Source organism: Gordionus sp. m RMFG-2023, chromosome 5 (assembly GCF_954871325.1).
Source record: "Gordionus sp. m RMFG-2023 chromosome 5, tfGorSpeb1-WG-v2, whole genome shotgun sequence".
Taxonomy (NCBI): Eukaryota; Metazoa; Nematomorpha; class Gordioida; order Chordodea; family Parachordodidae; genus Gordionus; species Gordionus sp. m RMFG-2023.
In genome coordinates, this window is record NC_088779.1 from 18059347 (window position 1) to 18078348 (window position 19002).

The window sequence follows — 19002 nt, forward strand, 5'->3', positions numbered from 1 at the left end:
GAAATAAAAATTTAATATTTAATTTGAACTTGTATTTATTTCTACAACTTTATTGGCTTAGTACATATAATATATAAATATTTTCTTCTATATTTAATTTTTTAAGAATGAGTAAATAATATATAAATTAAGGGTCATTATAAAAAATGAAAAATGTGAAGATTACTCACCGATAATTCAAAAAATGTTGGTGGCATTTCAACTGTATTCCAATCTAACTTTAAGGCTTTTTCCTTCATCTATAAATAACGTTTCTTCTTGGAACTCGGATGCAATGACTGGAAATTTTCTTGAAATGATTAATTTGTCTTTAAATGGTATCATGCTTTTATTATTATATACCATTCTGATAAGAAATATCTACGATATACTAATACTCTTACATAAACTTTTATACTAGTATGCGAAAAACAACATTTGGATTGCAATTTCGAAAGAACAGGTCAATTGAGTATAATAATAACACCAGGACATGGTGTTTACGAAGTTGACAGAGATTTATCTATTATTACAAAAGAAAGAGTTACAGAAATCGGTATGATACTTTTCAAATTAATGATTATTAAAATCTTAACTAACAAATTACGTTATATCTTAATATCTATTCCTAAAAAAATTGATTTTTATATTATAGGCTATCTTCCTTATATTGTTTGTTTGGATGAGCCTCCATTATGTATAGTACCTCTTTTTAAAGTAATTTATGATAACTTCATATAGTTATATTTAAAAAAAAATAAAGTTTAAAAATAAAGATGGAGATAATGCAAATTACGGCGCAGACTACATAATACCTTTTTGGTTAGATATTAGGTAAACTTCTTTATTTATTTGTGTTCGTGTTTAGCAAATAACCTTGCTAATTAATGAACCTGAATGTTTTATTATTTAACAATGTTTTTGAAGCCACCAGACGATTTACCGAAATTATTTTTTAAAATGATCAAACCCGATTATCTTTCAGATATATTCCCGTCATTAGGGAGTTGCACAGCCCGGACCGCAAATCGTACTGAATATAATGGATAGGCCTTTCCCGAAATTTAAACTTAAAAGAATATGTTAAGTATTATAGTAAAATTTAGGGTTGTGCATTTGACCGGTCAAATTCAAATATATTTCAATATTATCATTTTCTAGTAATATTTTTTTAATCAATTTTCCTGATGTCTTAGATCTTAAATCGATTTCTATTTTCATAAGAATATTAACCCAAATCGACCTATTTCTTTCTAAAGAAGAACTAGAACTAGGAATTGTTAGTCTCTTAATGGGCAGGGTTAGACAAAGTTTAATCTATTAATTTGAGGTCGGAATTGATTGTTTCTGGAAATTACTACTTCGACATACTTTGCTATATTAAACATGCTGTTTTTGCTTCTGAAATTAAAAATATTTTGGTCATCACTACCTTAATAGCTAATTCTTGAATTATATCACATACTTCATTAATTTCAGTACTAGTGAGTTCTCCTCTTGATATTTTGGACCCAAAAATAAGCAAACGTTGTGATCACATGTATTTACATCGTTTTTCCCTTTTTTAAACATATTTTTAATTTATTTTTCCTTTAAATTTTTTTATGGTAAAATTTAATTCATTTAATGACCGACGCCGCTCTTGTAATTTATATTTAAAAAAATGAGTTATTATTTTAACCTTTGGAAATTACAGGCTGAGTACTCATACAAAAATCCTTCGCGGACCGGGCTCTGCCAATCTTCACCAGCTATAATGAGCGGTCTCTTAACTAAAATCTAATATCATTTATTAATTCATCCTTATTATGGAATTCTTAAAAAATATTAAAAAATGAAATTTTCGAATATTTGTTTTCTTTAAAATTATAATAAAATCACAAAAGATTTTCTTTATATCATAGTGTACAGCTTTTGTATCACAGAATCTCAGAACCTTGGTGCGGTAGTACAACACGCATAATTATTTAGACGTTTAAATATGAGTTCCTTTTGTATAATTCTTTAACCATTATTATCTTTTATTACAACATAATAATTTATATTAAATTTGAATTGTCAAAAAAATTGTTTGGATTATTTCTAACATGCTAAAAATATTTAAAATTCGTCATAATTCTTTATTAATGCTGAAATTCGTTGTTAAAGTGAGGGTACTATTCGACCGTTGAAATTCTTTCATTAAAAGTTAGAAATAATTATATATATTTAAAATTACATAGCTAAAAAACATTTAAATGCAAAAATTTTACAGTTACAAAAAACAACTAATATTATTAGGGCATAGATCCTTGGATGGGTTATCAGTTAGATCACCATATTTGAGATATTTTCTGTTTGAGATAATAGTTTCCTTACGGTCCGGAGATAGTAGAGATTCTCTAAGTTTTTAGGAAGTGTGACGCCTCATTGCCAAAGTTACCAAGTGTAGAAAGGAATATTTAAGGTGTTTCGAAGTTTCGGCTATCTTTAGGATGTTTAATACATCTTTATCCTATCATCTGAGGATTAACTCAATTAAGATGACTTGTGAACCGATTCAAACTAGACTATTATGCATTTAGAAGAGGATATAACCCAACTTATTTACGACCAAATGCAAATACGTAGCTTTATTTTGAGTCTAATATAAATATTTTTAGGAGATAATCTTCTTAGAATATCTTTAAAGAGTATTTTATCTACAATTTAATTAAATTGAAATTATAAGAGAGACCCACACTAGGGGTTCAATATATTATTGGTTTACAATATTAATATAAACCAATATATAATTAAATATTGGTATTGGTTTGATATATTGTTTAAAAACAATTTTAACCATTACCAATACCAATATTTTTTTAAAATGGATGAATAAATATAATTATTTGGTTTTATCGTGGTATATTTTTTTACTTTCATTTTACATCCGATATTTCTTTCGAATACTAACATTTCTGTACTGTGATATCAATATTGGTGTTATTTATAATTATAGTTATTTTTATTATGGAAGTAAATTTTCTACATGATATCTATCAATTTTATCTATTCATTTAGGATTATAACGAATGAAGACCAAATGGAGTTAATAAATTTGCTGATAACACTAATAATAATAGCGATAATGAACAAGAAGAATCATCAATATCTAATAAAAGACAAAACACAGAAAAAATCGGGGAATTTTCTACTAGTTGCGATAACAAAAAAATCTATTTGTAATAAATGCAAAAAATCTCTTCCCAATTTTATAACCTCAGGATTATGGACACATCTTAAATCCTTCCACCCAACATTATATATGAAATGTGAACAAATAAATATTGGCAGTATAAAAAATTAACACAATAAAATCATGTTTAGTTAATAATATAAATAATAAAACTAATTTCTCATTTAATTATAGACTTTTTTCAAAATAACTTAGTCTTTTCAAAGGTTGAGGATATCACTTTTAAAAATTTAATAGCATATTGTAACCCTTTACTAAAATTCGTTTCTAGCAAAACACTAAAAATAGAAATTATGAAATATTATCATAGTTCTTTCATCAATTTAAAATCTCTACTTTCTAACATTTCATTTAAATTTTCATTAAAAATGGATATTTGGTCCTCTCGAAATAAAATACCCTTTATGGGCATAACAATTCATTATAGAAGAATATAATATTTATACAATAAATCATTACAATTCAGCTTGAAACTGAAAATAAATCCAAAAAATTGTACTTATGATAAAATATTGTATTGGTATTGGGTCTAAAATATTGGTATTGGTTTAATATTTTTTATTTCTTGTATTGGTATTGGTTTAAATTCAAATTACTAATTAAAAGAATAAAAATAATAATTATAAAACCTTTAATTTCTAGTTTAAAATGAACAAAAAAATCATAAAGCATTACCATAAAAACAGGGCTAAGAACCAACTCTCAAAATTTTACTGAATCCAAATTCTTTTTTTAAACTAGGAATTTATTAGGTGATATGAATATAAAAAATTTTGATTTAATCGTATATTTTTTGTATCAACAAACCTAACCAAACCCAAATAATAAACGTATTGATTTTGAAACGTTTTATTTATCACAATGAACATATCAAATGAGCACACTAAAAATGTAACATAACTGTCTATTTATATAAAATATAGTGCTAAAGATTGGTATAAATTTAATATAACAGAAAATATTATGTATTTAAGAAGAATCCTGCATGTGCATCCAACTTCATGCCGACCTTCTGAAAAATCCCTTTCAGAGCTAGATGGGGAGCTGTAATTGCAAGATAATCTGGCAATTTTCTAATATTGGATATCTATTTTTATTTAATTTCCACCAGTCTAATGGATTTGTATCATAATTGTGGCTTCATCCATATATTTGCTTATTTCTAAGTTATTATTGTTATGACTAGGTTTAACCTGATATTTTTTGGATTTAACTTCTGTTTCATTTATATGTTCAGCTGAATTGTAATTATTTGCTTTATAAATATTATATTCTTCGGTTAGGTATCCAATAAGAGTGTCTATACTATTATGCTTTAATAAGTGACATGATATTTTAAATCGTAGATCAATCATTGTTGATATAATATATAGATGTTTATTAAAATTATAGTATTTATTAAGTTTTGTTAAGGCAGCCACTGTCTTTAAAATAGCATTAGGATTATTATTATAACTCAACTCAAAAATACTGGAATATAAAGGAATGATTGTTGAAACTGATGGAGTTTTAGCACATGAGGCCATCTCTAGAAAAATTAAATGGTTACAGAAATTCTCGGTATATTTCTATATTATTCCAGGCTAAGACACTAATATAATTTTCTTCATTAGTATTTTGTAAATGATTTGTAAATGTTGTTAAAGGGTTTGAGCAATATTGTCCTTTCAAGCATTTGGTATGTTGAATTTCAACATGTTGATATATCCAAATTGGGTGAATAAATTTTAAGTTTGGATTTTTTTCAAAAAATATTTTTTCGAATTTATTAAATTTGGATATAGAAAGTTTAAAAATTTTTAACAAATTTCTTATTTTTTTTAAAGTTGTATTTAAGTTCCAATGCAGCCATAACAGCCAAATGTATGACATGGCAAAAGCATTTGCACACATTATTAAAATTATCTTTTTGTTTTAAAATTTTTAGAAATGCTAAATTATTACTTGCTTTGTCTAGTAATGCAAATAAAAAACAATTTCAAATTTTATTTTTATTTTTAATACAATTAAAAATATTTTAAATATTAATAGAATTATGTGCTGATTTAAAAGGAATAAAATCTAATAAATGATTATTTAATTTAAAATAATTATCAATATATTGAATTGTTATGCCCTTAAAGGATATTTTATTTCGAGGAACCAAATGTCCATTTTTAAAGAAAATTTAGATAAATGTTTGAAAGTACAGGTTTTAAATTTATGAAAGAACTATGATAATATTTCATAATTTCTATTTTTAGTGTTTTGCTAGAAACTAATGTTAGTGAAGGTTTACAATATGCTATTAAATTTTTAAAAGTGATATTCTCAACCTTTGAAAAAGGCTAAGTTATTTTGAATAAAAAAAGTCTATAATTAAATGAGTTAAATTAGTTATATTATTAACTAAACATGATTTTATTGTGTTAATTTTTTTTACTGCCAATATTTATTTGTTCATATTTCCTAATAATGTTGGGTGGAAGGATTTAAGATGTGTCCATAATCCTGAGGTTCCAAAATTGGAAAGAGATTTTTTTGCATTTATTACCAATCCTTTTTTTGTTATCGCAACTAGTATAAAATTCCCCCGATTTTTTCTGTTTCGTCTTTTATTAGATATTGATGATTCTTGTTCATTATCGCTATTATTATTAGTATCATCTGCATTATTTATTAACTCTATTTGGTCTTCATTCGTTATAATATCCTAAATGAATAGATAAAATTGGTAGATATCATGTAGAAAATTTACTTCCATAATAAAAATAAACTATAATTATAAATAACACCAATATTGATATCACAGTACAAGTTAGTATTTGAAAGAAATATCGGATGTAAGAAGTTTATGAAATGAAAGTAAAAAAATATACCAAGATATAATTATCCACGATAAAACCAAATAATATATTTATTTATCTATTTTTAATATTGGTATTGGTTAAATGTTTTTAAACTATATATAATCAAACCAATATATTTAGGAAATTGGTTGTAAAATCAATACCAATGTTTAATTATATATTGGTTTTGGTATTGTAAACCAATAATATATTAGTATTGGTCCCACCCCTATGTATAAGGATCATATATTTTTAAAAAAAATTCAATATCCTTTTATTAATAAAGTTTAGTGAAAATACTAAAAATCACAAAAAAATAACTATGATAAAATTTTATGTAAAAAGTTATATTTTAATGATATAAATGGTGCGACCTGCCCCTATTCTTCAGTCGGGATAAAATATGATATAAAAATACTAATATCTTCCATTTAGATTGAAAAATCGGAGATGTTACAAATATAGCACCTTTCAACAAATCATTTATATATGTAAATATTCGGTAAGCGCTGTACCCATTTATCTTTATAAAAATTCAAATTATTTTTTTATTTTGTCATAATGGTACAACTTTTATGCAAATTTTTCATAGGGATCTAATTTATAAAAAATATGAATATGAATTTTATGTTTTAGAAAGAAACTAAATGTTTTATATATCCTATGTCATAATGGCATTTTTTAAAAAAAGGCCGTTATGTAAAGGGCTTATATTTAAAGTAAATCTATAAGGTATACTTTAGAATATTTTTTTCATTCTATATTTAATTAACCATTTATTTTAAATATTTTATGTCATAATGGCATTTTTTAAAAACAGCCGTGAATATAAATTTGTAGAATATTTTTTTTCATTCAAATCTTTAATCATTTATTTTATATTTCTGCATAAAAAAGCTTTTACTTAGAACAATTAGATGCTGATTCTCTATCAATATTTATGCCTAGGAGTTTCAACATATATGATCCTAATTATGAAGTTAATTACTAATTATATAAATTAATGAAATCAAAATTTTAATTCCTCTAATTAAATATAATGCTTATATTTTTATTATAATTATAGGTCAAAACGAAAGAACCAAATATAAAATCGACGCATTCCCGTTCTTTACTAGATATTGATAAGAATAATTTAACAGAAAATGATTTGAATGGTATGAGCTATGAAGAATACGATCAGAAAATTTTTAAGCCATGCTCTCATAACAAGACTGATAAGTTATACTGAAAATTAATAAGGAAAGAATGAATTAAAAATTTATATTGTTCTAGAATGTTCGAATAATGGTTTTTTTACTCTTCTAATTATTTAGACCGGAAATTATTTTTCGTTTTTTATTCTAAAAAAACATTAGGAAAGACAATCACCTTTTATATTTATTATCTATTATCGAAACTAACGGTAGCCACAAATTGAATGATGATGATTCTTTGTATAGTTATACTAATGAAACTTTTTACGAAAAACAGCTTTATCATACACATACAGCTGCGATGAATTATTCAAATAAAGATTCTAGTTTACATGACGACGCAGACGTTAAGTAATCTCTAGATCATTTTATTACTTATAATAATTTTCATTAAACATATAGAGAAAGTCATAACTACAGGTGGAAAGGCATTTGGGGGACGGCCATATCTAAGTCATTTACATAGGGCTGTATCCAGTTTTAGGCCTGTGCATGTAGTTGCCCTAAGAGCACCCGAAACATTCATTTTTGCCTCGTTTAAAAATTATTTTAAAAATTTATAATCGTTTAGTTAGTTATGTTATTAAGTCCCCTAATAAATTATTATTTAATCATGATTATTCTCAAAAAAATATTTTTGGGTTTGAAAATCATGGTAAAAATAAAAGGTATATTTCGATTTTATAATTTATTATTGCATTTTATTGATTACTTTTCTTTTATAAGCACCTGACACACAAAAAATAAAGCAGAAACAGCAAGATGTAATAATTTTCTTTTATTAGTAATCCTAAAAATACAAATAAATAGGCTATCCTGAAAATGGAATGAGTCAAAGGAATGAAAATAATAACACCAAAGCCAAATAGAACTTAATTTAATATGAAGAAGCCCTTCATACTATTTTAAGCGATATTATTTAAAATCCTAACTCATACTTATTCTCAATTATAGAAGTAATAGTTATCAAGAATTTGTGTTTGCTCTTATCGGAATTTAGTTGGAGAACTAGAAATATAGGGAAGCTTAATATTTAAAACTACTGTAAGAAAACGCAAGAGAAAAAATGTTATATATATCCAATATGAGGTAGAGTTTTATAGGGATGTAACATACGGAAGGGAAATTAGAACATTCCTGGAAATTTCCCCAATTTTTATGTTTTGTTTTTTTAATGAAATAATCAAGATTTATTATTTTTAATTTTTCCCCCATTCAATTTTTCTTTATTTGAGTAAATATAATGTGTTATAAAAAAAGAATAACATTTAGATTTTTTTTGAAGATTGTATTTGCAAAGTGACAAATTATAGAATATTCAGAAGAACGATAAATTTATATTAGTTAAGTTATTTTCGATTTCACGATTTCCCTTAGATTTAATTAATATACAATCTTTATAGAAACTTTTTAAGATCACAATGTCAAAATTAAATTATCGAATAATAAGTTTCAAATTTTTAATCTTCTCTTGTCAATTTATGGAATTAGAATAGCTTTAAATCATAGTCCTAAACAATGTTGATGATTTTAGAAGAACTATTTATTTATACTAGTTGTTAATTTTGATTTCACGATTTGCGTTTAATTTATATAATCCTTATAATAAATTTTGGGATTACTGTTAAGAATAAAATGTTTACCTTATCAATTTATAAGTTTCACATTTTTAATTTTCTCTTACAGAAATATAAGAATGTCAAATTATAGCCCTAAATAATGTTTGTGATACATTTTATTCTAATAGTCTTATTACTATTTTAATTAAGTTAATAAAAATTAATTTCCAGAAAATATTCATTCTTACGACAAAGACTTGCTACCGCAATTATTCGCTCTTACTGCCTATGCTCTAACTATTCTATTAAATAATCTCCCATGCCTCCTTCAGCATTACTTTCTTCTCTTCCCAGATTCTCTTTGCAACTTTTTTGATATCTTCTTAAACTTCTTCTATTCTTCTCTCCTTAATCATTTTTACATTTATTCTATTAATTATAAATTACATTGAAAATATTTATTAGGTCAGAAAATTTATTTCCATGAATATCAATTTTATTTGGAAGGCTCTAAAATTGATTAATTGCTTAATTTTCTTGGTGAAGATCTGATATGGTCTCCTTAAAATAAGATAAAGACAAAATAAATTTAAATTAGATTCTATATTCATATGAAGCATAAAAAAATGTAATATTGCATAGTAAAATTTTTTTTTAATGAAAATTCCCTATTTTAGCTTTGTTTCCTAATTTTTTCACACAAATATTTATGGAAATTTACTTCCCTCGTCCGTTATAAATAAGACAGATCCAACAAAGTATTTTCAAACAACTATCAACAATATCTATTATATTACGATTCAAATAAAAGATTAGAACAACTTTTTTTGGTTATCTTTAATAACTAATAAAATCAATACTGAATGATATACTTTTCATTGTTTTTTATTTTTTGGTGGCATTTTATATTCAGGGATGTAGTCGGGGTATGCTCCTCATGGAAAATTTGAATTTTTTATAATGATTTTTATCTGAAATATTTTATAAACAAAACTGTATATGTGTAATTGTACATTTTTAATTCAAAAGTTCTTAAAGAATCATATCCAATAGGAATAGAGGAATATCATTGTATTCGTTTTGACTAGTGTACGTGTTTAAAGAAAAATGAAAAATATAACAAATTATTTTTATAATCAGAGCCAGGGGCGGACATAACATAAGATCAATAAGCATTTTTCCTACGAGACCGCTAGAAAATGTCGATTTTTTAGGCCGATCAGTAAAAAAATGGAAAAAAGAGGCCGGTCTGAAAAATATAAATATATATTATTTCTTTTTATCATACAAGTTATAACCCTTTTCTTATCATATCCATAATTTTATATATTAAAAGTTGTCATATTTCCTGCAGTTAAAATATCACATATTAATAAATTTTTTAACAATTTTACTGCCGTTTTTTTCGAAAAACATGCGTGTCCGTTTAAATGAAAGTCAAGTTTTGATTGATTTTTATTTTTATACAATAATTTATAATTTTATTTAAATAGAATTCAATTAGCTTTAAATAATATCCATGTAACAATATGCATATTTGAGATAATACATTTGTTAGGTAAGAAAATCCTACAGAGGATCAGACCACAATGAAACACTTATTATTGAAATTGAAAATTTATCTCTAGGGAATTCTCTTGAGATGATACAAATCATATCAAAAATGATAAAATACTTAAGCACCATTTAGAATAAGCTAATTTCAGGAGCAATAGTAGAAAAGGAAAGCTGAAACTTTACTATAAATTAAAATCCATGGGAAGAGATTCTCAATAATTTTATGTCAAAAACAACCTTTAATAAGTTATTAATGTTATTCTAGGTAAAATTAAGAATTTAATATTAAAATAGGGAGATAGGTGACCATTCTTTTGCAAATATTTAGCACTAAACAGTAGCTGATCTTTGAAGAATTTATCTCTAAAGGGGGCTGCTAAGCCGCCAAAAAAAGGGTGAAACAAGGTGATGGGCACGTAAAAAAGACCAATAGTTATAAGATGAAGAGAGCTCACTCCCGATCAAGGCAAAAACAAACCTTATCAGTAGCTAAATCCTTATTTGAGAATCTGTACAAATTTAAAACGTTAAATCCGCCTTGATTTTTTTGAAATAATGAGGTGGCTCTCATTATATTTTCACACCAAAAATTTGAAGATTTATCAGCTTGGAAAATGATTGAAGATTCCAACTCTTCTGTATCTTTTATAACCTTCACCTCCATAAATAGTGTTATAAAAAATGGCTACAAATTTAAATGAAAATATTCCTAATTTATGGCAGATAATAAGTCTAACAAGAAGGATGTATAGTGATGAACGCTCGACGATTAATCTATGTTTTTAAAGAATTTCGTCCTACAATTGATCAAATTATAAATAGTTTAATTTAACAACCTTAAGACTTTGACGAATAAAGAGATTATAACGAATGTTCAATATATGTATCCGAAAAATTTTGATGAAATAAATATCTAAGGTATTTCTGGCCTTGAACATCCTGATTAGAAAATGTAATCATCAGTGAAAATTACGAAATGAATTGTCTTAATTTACATATTTACAATTAATAGTCAGATTAATGAAAATATTGATGATACAATTTGTGATATTGAGGAGTCTAATATTCGTTGAAATATTTCAAGATATAGTCAATCCAATCAAATAGTCAATGCTTAATATTATTTATGATGCACACAACGAGATTTGGGAATGTTACTTAATAAAATTTAACGGCTACTATATAACGGCATACTATCGTCTTCAAAAAAAACGCGAACGATTAAGTTATCTAATTTAAAATATGTAACAGTTAAAAAATGTTATTCGATACATAATTAAAGATAAGAATAAATGAAAATAGAAAAATGCGATAAAGAATTTTATTGATTTATTTTTCGTCAAAAATAAAAAGTAGTATAATAAAGGAACGAAAACTAATTTATTAATATTTATTGTCTAATTTAATAAAAAATCAAGATTATCAAATTAAAGTTAGTCAAAGATTTATTTTTCAAATAAAACCTTTTTCATCTCATATTTGGTTTTTCAAATTTGCAAATCAAAATAATGTCTATACGGAATAGAATATATAATGTAATGAATAAATATTTATATTATTGGTAGGATTATGCCGTTATTAAATATCGGATCAGGCCGATACCTCTAAAAACCTATCCGATCCGATCTTTTTACTTTTCTTTTTTTTTGTTATTTTATGTTATGTATATTTATTTTACATTATTATAATATTTTCTAAATAATTTTTTTTAAACATTGCAAATGCACAACACCCCCTTAAATTTTATTTTTTTAAATAGATTTATAGTATTTTAAACGTTTTTTTATAAAAATAGAAAGGACCAAAGTTTTATTTTTTTTAAATAATAACGCCAATTTTATTATTTATACTTTAAATAATAGAATTTTTTTAAATATGGTATCTGAATTATTGAAATATTTTACAAAATACAAAGATAATTTTGCAAAATGCGTTATCTGCGAAATTCTAATTTCGCGGGGTGGAATAATGAATTCATTAAATACTACCAATATTCGTATTTAAAGCGATTTCATCAAACGGCATTCGAATAGTTAATACAAGAACGAGAAATATATTTTTTTTAAAAAAGAGCTCTGAAAATCAGCCAACAATATCAGCCATTCTTAATAAAACTTATATTTGGAAAAATTCTATTCTAAATCCATAATTATTTCTAAATTTATAGGGGAAATGATAGCCTGTGACCACCAGCCGATTTCTATCTTGGAGGATGTCGGCTTTAAAGGGCTTTTACATCATTTATATCCAAATTATAAAATTCCCTTAGATAGTATTTTTCGCAAGGAGTTATTCCGAATATATATGAAAAACTCTTCGAAATAATTCGTAAAGAAATTTCATTGAAGATTCTTATATTTCCTTTACCCTAGATATATGGATTCATGTGGGGATTCTCATATCTCATTAAAACCAAAACTTTAAACAATTTTTTAAATGTTAAAACATTTAATGAATCGCATACAGCAATAAATATTGCTCAAATTTTATGAATAATTATTGGGGTATAAAAAAAACACCTAGTCATTAGAGATAATACTACAAATATAGCTTTGGCCATAAAAAACGAGAAATTTCAAAGCGTTTCATGTTTTGCACATAGTTTGCAATTGGTTGCTCAGGCAGCAATTTTATCACAGAGATCTATTATTGAGCCCGGGTTAGAAAAATAGTAGGTCACTTTAAACATTCTTCTATTACACAAAATAGTCTAAAAGAAATCCAAATTCGATTAAGTTTAACTAGGCACAAATTAATCCAGGTCGTGCCTATTCGTTGGGATTCTACCTATTACATGCACGAACGATTGATAGAACAAAAAAGGGCGGTACAGCTGTTTATTATCGATAATCTTAATTTTGGAAATCTTACATTATATGAGTAGGAATTGGCAGAAAGTAAATTGATGTTCTGGAAGTTTAGAGGGTAACAAAATAAATAAGTACGGAATCATGTTCAATTAGCAATACCCTTTGTCGAAATTCTGAAAAGTGAATTAACGATTAATGGGGACACAGATAGAGGTGTGCAGACCATGAAGGATACCATTAATTTAACAACTCGGTTTTTTTATATTTATGATGATGACAATTATCTTATCGCAACATTACTTGATCCTCGTTATAAGGATTTTTTTACCAAAAGACATTTCATATATTGAAAATCTCAGGAATGCATGTGATCCTTTTATTAAAGGTGATAATATCAACTTCCAACTCCCAATAAAGATTCGTCAGGTTTTTATTTTTTAAAATAAATTTAGATTTTATTGTTAACTTAGGTAATGACAATGAGAAAAATGTTCCACATAACATTAAAAAATGTTAATTTATATAAATTGAAAATCAAAGAAAAACTAGTAACAAATAAAATAATTGAAATCCATAGTAATGTAGATGACCTGCCATACTTGATAGAATGCAAGGAATTTTTAAGAGAATCTTTATATCTAGAAAGTATAATAACATATATTTCATATTTAATCAGGTATTGCTTGGTTGGTTGGGTTATGACTGACCCATTTGTTTGGGTGATATCTGATTATTTTCCAAAATCAACAAAAGATTGGGTTTGTATGAAACCGACTATTTTATAAATGCTAATTTTATATTTGTGTTCTTTATTTAGATAACTCGAATAACATAGATATTGATATTATATCCCCTGTGGATCGACTTGAATATTGGAGAATTAATGCTGAAAAGTATCCAACTTTGTAAAATCTTGCATGCAAATTTTTGGCGCCTCTTGCAACAAGTGTCCCATCTGAGTCTGCCTTCACTACGGTAGGGGATATAGATAGTCCACGTCGTAGAAATTATTGCCAGAAAATCTAGAGGCTCTTATATTTATTAAAAAATCTAATATATTATAATTTTATATATTAAAAATTACAATTTTATAATTCATATCAACATAAAATGGATATATTATTAAATATATTTTTTTTATCTATTATAAAATAATTTTTTTTTATCTATTATGAAGTTTAATTATAGAAATAAAATAATTAAATGCATAATTCAATTTTTTGCATAAAAAATATTTAATTACATTTGGTTCAAAGGGGGGGGGGGAATCAGTATAAATATCGAATCGGTATAACATTATATTATTAATAAGATAGAGCCGATAAAAATTTTTACTTCCACAGTTTGTAGTATAAAGATAAATTGAAAGAATCCCATCATTTGAAATATACAGCATAAATATCTAATAATTAGGGTTGTGCCGATCCACATATTTTTCACCGATCCGATACCGATATACAGATTTTTCACCACTCCCCTTTGAACCAAATGTAATTAAGATATCAATATTTTTCAGTATTAAATTTTCATTATTCCTACCCGTGAAATTAGAATTCCGCAGATAACGCATTTTGCAAAATTATCTTTGTCTGTAAAATATTTCCATAATTTAGCAGATACCATATTTAAAAAAATGCTTTTATTTAAAGTATAAATAATAAAATTGGCTTTATTATAAAAGATTTAAAATAAATAAAACTTTGAGTTTTCCTTTCTTTTTTTATAAAAAATAAATAAAACTTAGGGGATGTTGTGCATTTGCATTGTTTAAAAAAAAATTATTTAGAAAATATTATAATAATGTAAAATAAATATACATAACATAAAATAACAAAAAAAGGAAAAGTAAAAAGATCGAATCGGGTCAGTTTTTACAGGTATCTGCCCCGATACGATATTTTTGGAAAATGCTAAATATAGGTGCCGATTCGATATTTAATATCGGCACAGCCCTAATTAAAAGTGATAATTTTTTTAAAAGGAAACTAAATAATCTGTTTTTTACAATCTTTAGTGTAAATGTATGTAAATTATACAAACAAGATGGGCATCGTCAATAAAATATATTGAGTAAATACAACAAGAAAGCTTTGAAAGTAGCTGTTGAATATTTGTCCGAAAGATTATACCAATAATATATTAAATGAAGAAATATTTTGAATGAAAAATTTTAAACTATTCATTAACATTTATCTTTCATATTGTTGTAAGTGCAAATGGATAAATGTAAGGTGACTAGGGTAAAAACTAAATGCTTGATTTGGAAAACTCATGCCATAATTTTATAATTTCCTCACCTGAAGAAAAAAAAATAAAGATACGTTTGAAAAAGAAAAAACAATCCAAATATATGTGCTCACACTGTTGATTATTTATTGGAGCCCCAATATAAGGGGAATCTTTTTAGTAGTACCTTTGATGAAGTATGTGATATAATACAGGAATTAGGCGTTTTTCAATGTGATGATAATCAAAATATTTTAGTGATATCATAAATTTCAAAAGCAAAAACGGCTGTATATTTAATAGCCAATGTTGAAAGCAGTAACTTTCATAAAAAACAATTCGGTTTCGGGCTCAAGTAGTTAGAATGGACTTTGCCCATTGAACATTAAGAGAAGTGTCTAATTAATATCTTACTAACAATCTCTAGTTGTATTTTTTTCAGTAAGATATTGGTGTTGGGGTAATATTCATAGAAGAAAAGAACTCGATTGAAGATCTTGACAACCAGAAAATTGGTAAGAATATATCATAACCTAAGATTGATTTAAAATATTAAAGAAAATGTTAATATTGATTATAAATTAGAACAAGACTCTGCCGTGAGCGAAACATTAATTATGGAATTTAGAAAAATATAATTTAATATTACATAAATTTATTTTTTACTATTATATATAAAATAAAGTTAATATTGTCTTGAAAAACATTTATTTGAATTCGATCATATTTGATCCCTGTAATGCATTAATATAAATATAAATTTATTGATATGACCGATTAATACTAACCTTTAAATTGTTTTTTTGTGTTTATATAAATTGATTTTTTTTTATAAATTGTGAAAATTGATTTTTTTATATAAATTATTATATTAATATGTAAATTGATTTTTTGTTTGTAACATGCTATATAAGCATTATATTTTTAGTTTTAAAACAGATGTAAAATTTTAAAAATAAATTAAATAAAATTTAACTCGTTATACCTATATACTCAGAAAACTTCATGGTGGCAGTTCCGCTACATATTCGAGGAAATTGTAAATAAATAATTAAATATTAAACAGATTCCCAATAATAATGTTAATATAAATATTGAATTTCCAATATACTCAGGCAATGGCGAGCTTTTTTTGAGTAGATTCGAAGACATCTTCAAGGACATTCAAATCTCGGACATCGAAAAAGCAGGTTCCTTTACAAGAAGACTACCAGATGAGGTATATATCAAACTAGACGAACTAAATAAAATTGGGCTATAATGACTTACAAAATATTTAAATCCACAGGCAATATGATTTTAGCTACTGGAACATAGACAACTAGATAAAAAAAAGTTCTGGAATGTTATGTTTATTTCATTCTAAAAACACGTAAGAAATGATTAATTTGAAAAAGTGAAAAATAATTAAAAATTTTTAATGATAAATCTCTAAATTATGAATAAACCTATATGGGACAATAATAATAAAACAAAGTCCATAGACAAATTAGATAATTATTTAATATTTCATAATAGTAAGAATACTATAAGCTTAATAGGTAATTTACCAGATGATTTATATTTGGTCATGAAAGCAGTGTTTCCAAGAGAGTTAAATTCAAGTTATGATGAAGCATTGTGTACATTAAAATGTTTATGTAATTATAAATCGGCTACAGAAATAAAAGAAAATTGTTCTAATAAAAATTTTAGTAAATCTAATAATGAGAATTATTATAAAAGTAGAAAATTAGACAATAAATATGATAAAGAAACACATTATAAGAAAAGAAATTGTAATTGTAAATCTCTTAGTAACAAAATATTGAATTAAAACCAAATATTCAAAATGAAAGAGATTCCTATAAACTAAAAGAGATAAATTATATAATAAAATTTGAAACATTTGTGATTATAGAAAATAAGGAAATAAACTTTAAAGAAAATAAGGAAATAAACATTAAAGAAAATAATGAAATAAAAACTTTTATAATTGATAAGAAATGTAAAACAATTATTATTAAGAGAGGCGAGGTGAAAGTTAAACATCTTGATAAAAAAAGTTTTTTAGAATATGATATGGAAATCATATATTAGAAATAGAAGGCGAAATAAAATTCTTTTTAGAAAGAATAATTTATGATATAAAAAAGTTGTTTATATTGAAAAACAAGGGAGTAAAATTTAAAAAATAGAAATAATTGAAATTTAATATTAATAAAAAAAATTATTATATAAAAGCTACAATTAAAGATATTTAAAAAAAGATGAAATTGAAATTTAATATTGATAAAAATTATTATATAAAACGCAATATTTAAAATATAATAAAAATAAAATAAAACGCGACCAAATTATTTATTCATACCAAATATTCAATATTTGATTAATTTATTCTGCTTCAATTATTCTTAATCAAATTCGTTATTCATTAAATTAATTCTATTTCGATTACTCTACGACGTTATTCAATAATACCTACATTCTAAAATCTTCGCATATATATTTAATAACAAACAATGATAATAATTAACAGAAGGATGACATAGTCAAATCATATGAACAACTAAACCGTTTTTCAAAGATTTGGTAGGAGTGAGACAAGATAAGAAAGTTTACGAACAAAAACCAACTAATACTAGATATGACAATACACAGATGATGCCATGAGCAACAGACTTTATGATAATAATTACAATCATCAGTTTAGACAACCATGGCAGATTCGACAATATTATAGCAACCAAAGATTTAACAACCAAAATAACTATCATTTTCCAAGACGAAACTATGACAGATTGCACGATAAGATTCACATGCAAGAAAAATCTGAATGGAGATCGTTTTTTTAAAGGGTGGAATGTTGATATGACCGATTAATACTAACCTTTAAATTGTTTTTTTGCGTTTATATAAATTTTTTTTTTTTTTATAAATTTTGAAAATTGATTTTTTTATATAAATTATTAGATTAATATGTAAATTGATTTTTTGTTTGTAACATGCTATATAAGCATTATATTTTTAGTTTTAAAACAGATGTAAAATTTTAAAAATAAATTAAATAAAATTTAACTCTTTATACCTATATAATCAGAAAACTTCAAAATTGTATTTTGATAATTTAGTTTTAAGCTATAATTTATTGTAATAGATTAAATAGATAAACGATTTTGTAAAAGTATATATGGATATAATTTTTTTTATTGTAAACATAATATATTTTTATACACAAATTAATCACTTAATTTCAATCCCACAACCCTGGTTTATTTATTTTTTTAAAAAAAAATTGATATTAACTATTAAAAATATACATTTTTAAAAAAGATTAGCCCTAATTCTTTAAAAAACGAAAATTCACATTTTTTGGCCATTTAAACTTGCCCCATACTATTTTTTTCGGAGTAATAGTCTGCCCTCACCGCAAATTATAGTACTACAACACTATATAGTTAAATAAAAAATTTTAACGTATCCTGTCCATCCCATCAATCATGAAGACTTTCACACAGTCTTGTTAACGCTCCTTTTTAAAAGTAGCGACTCCCGCTCCTACCTTCTCAAAAGGAGCGAACTCCCGCTACTACATATTAAAAGGAGCGCTCCCGCTCCAACTAATGGAGTGCCGCTCCATAACCGCTCCTT

The 19002-nt window shown here is 24.9% G+C and overlaps 1 protein-coding gene across 10 annotated transcripts in view; it reads left to right on the forward strand.

The window, feature by feature from the left end:
* Window positions 1-19002, forward strand: part of LOC135929456 (GATOR1 complex protein DEPDC5-like) — a 61322-nt gene that overhangs the window by 13384 nt on the left and 28936 nt on the right. For 6 of the 10 annotated variants that reach the window (XM_065466048.1, XM_065466049.1, XM_065466052.1 and 3 more), the window contains 7 exons: window positions 133-317; window positions 401-535; window positions 635-696; window positions 743-813; window positions 6922-7003; window positions 7091-7245; window positions 7383-7571. In XM_065466048.1, the coding sequence (XP_065322120.1) occupies window positions 133-317; window positions 401-535; window positions 635-696; window positions 743-813; window positions 6922-7003; window positions 7091-7245; window positions 7383-7571 (879 nt within the window). The remainder of the gene's footprint in view (window positions 1-132; window positions 318-400; window positions 536-634; window positions 697-742; window positions 814-6921; window positions 7004-7090; window positions 7246-7382; window positions 7572-19002) is intronic. The other 4 variants (XM_065466050.1, XM_065466055.1, XM_065466056.1 and 1 more) reach the window with 4 other exon arrangements.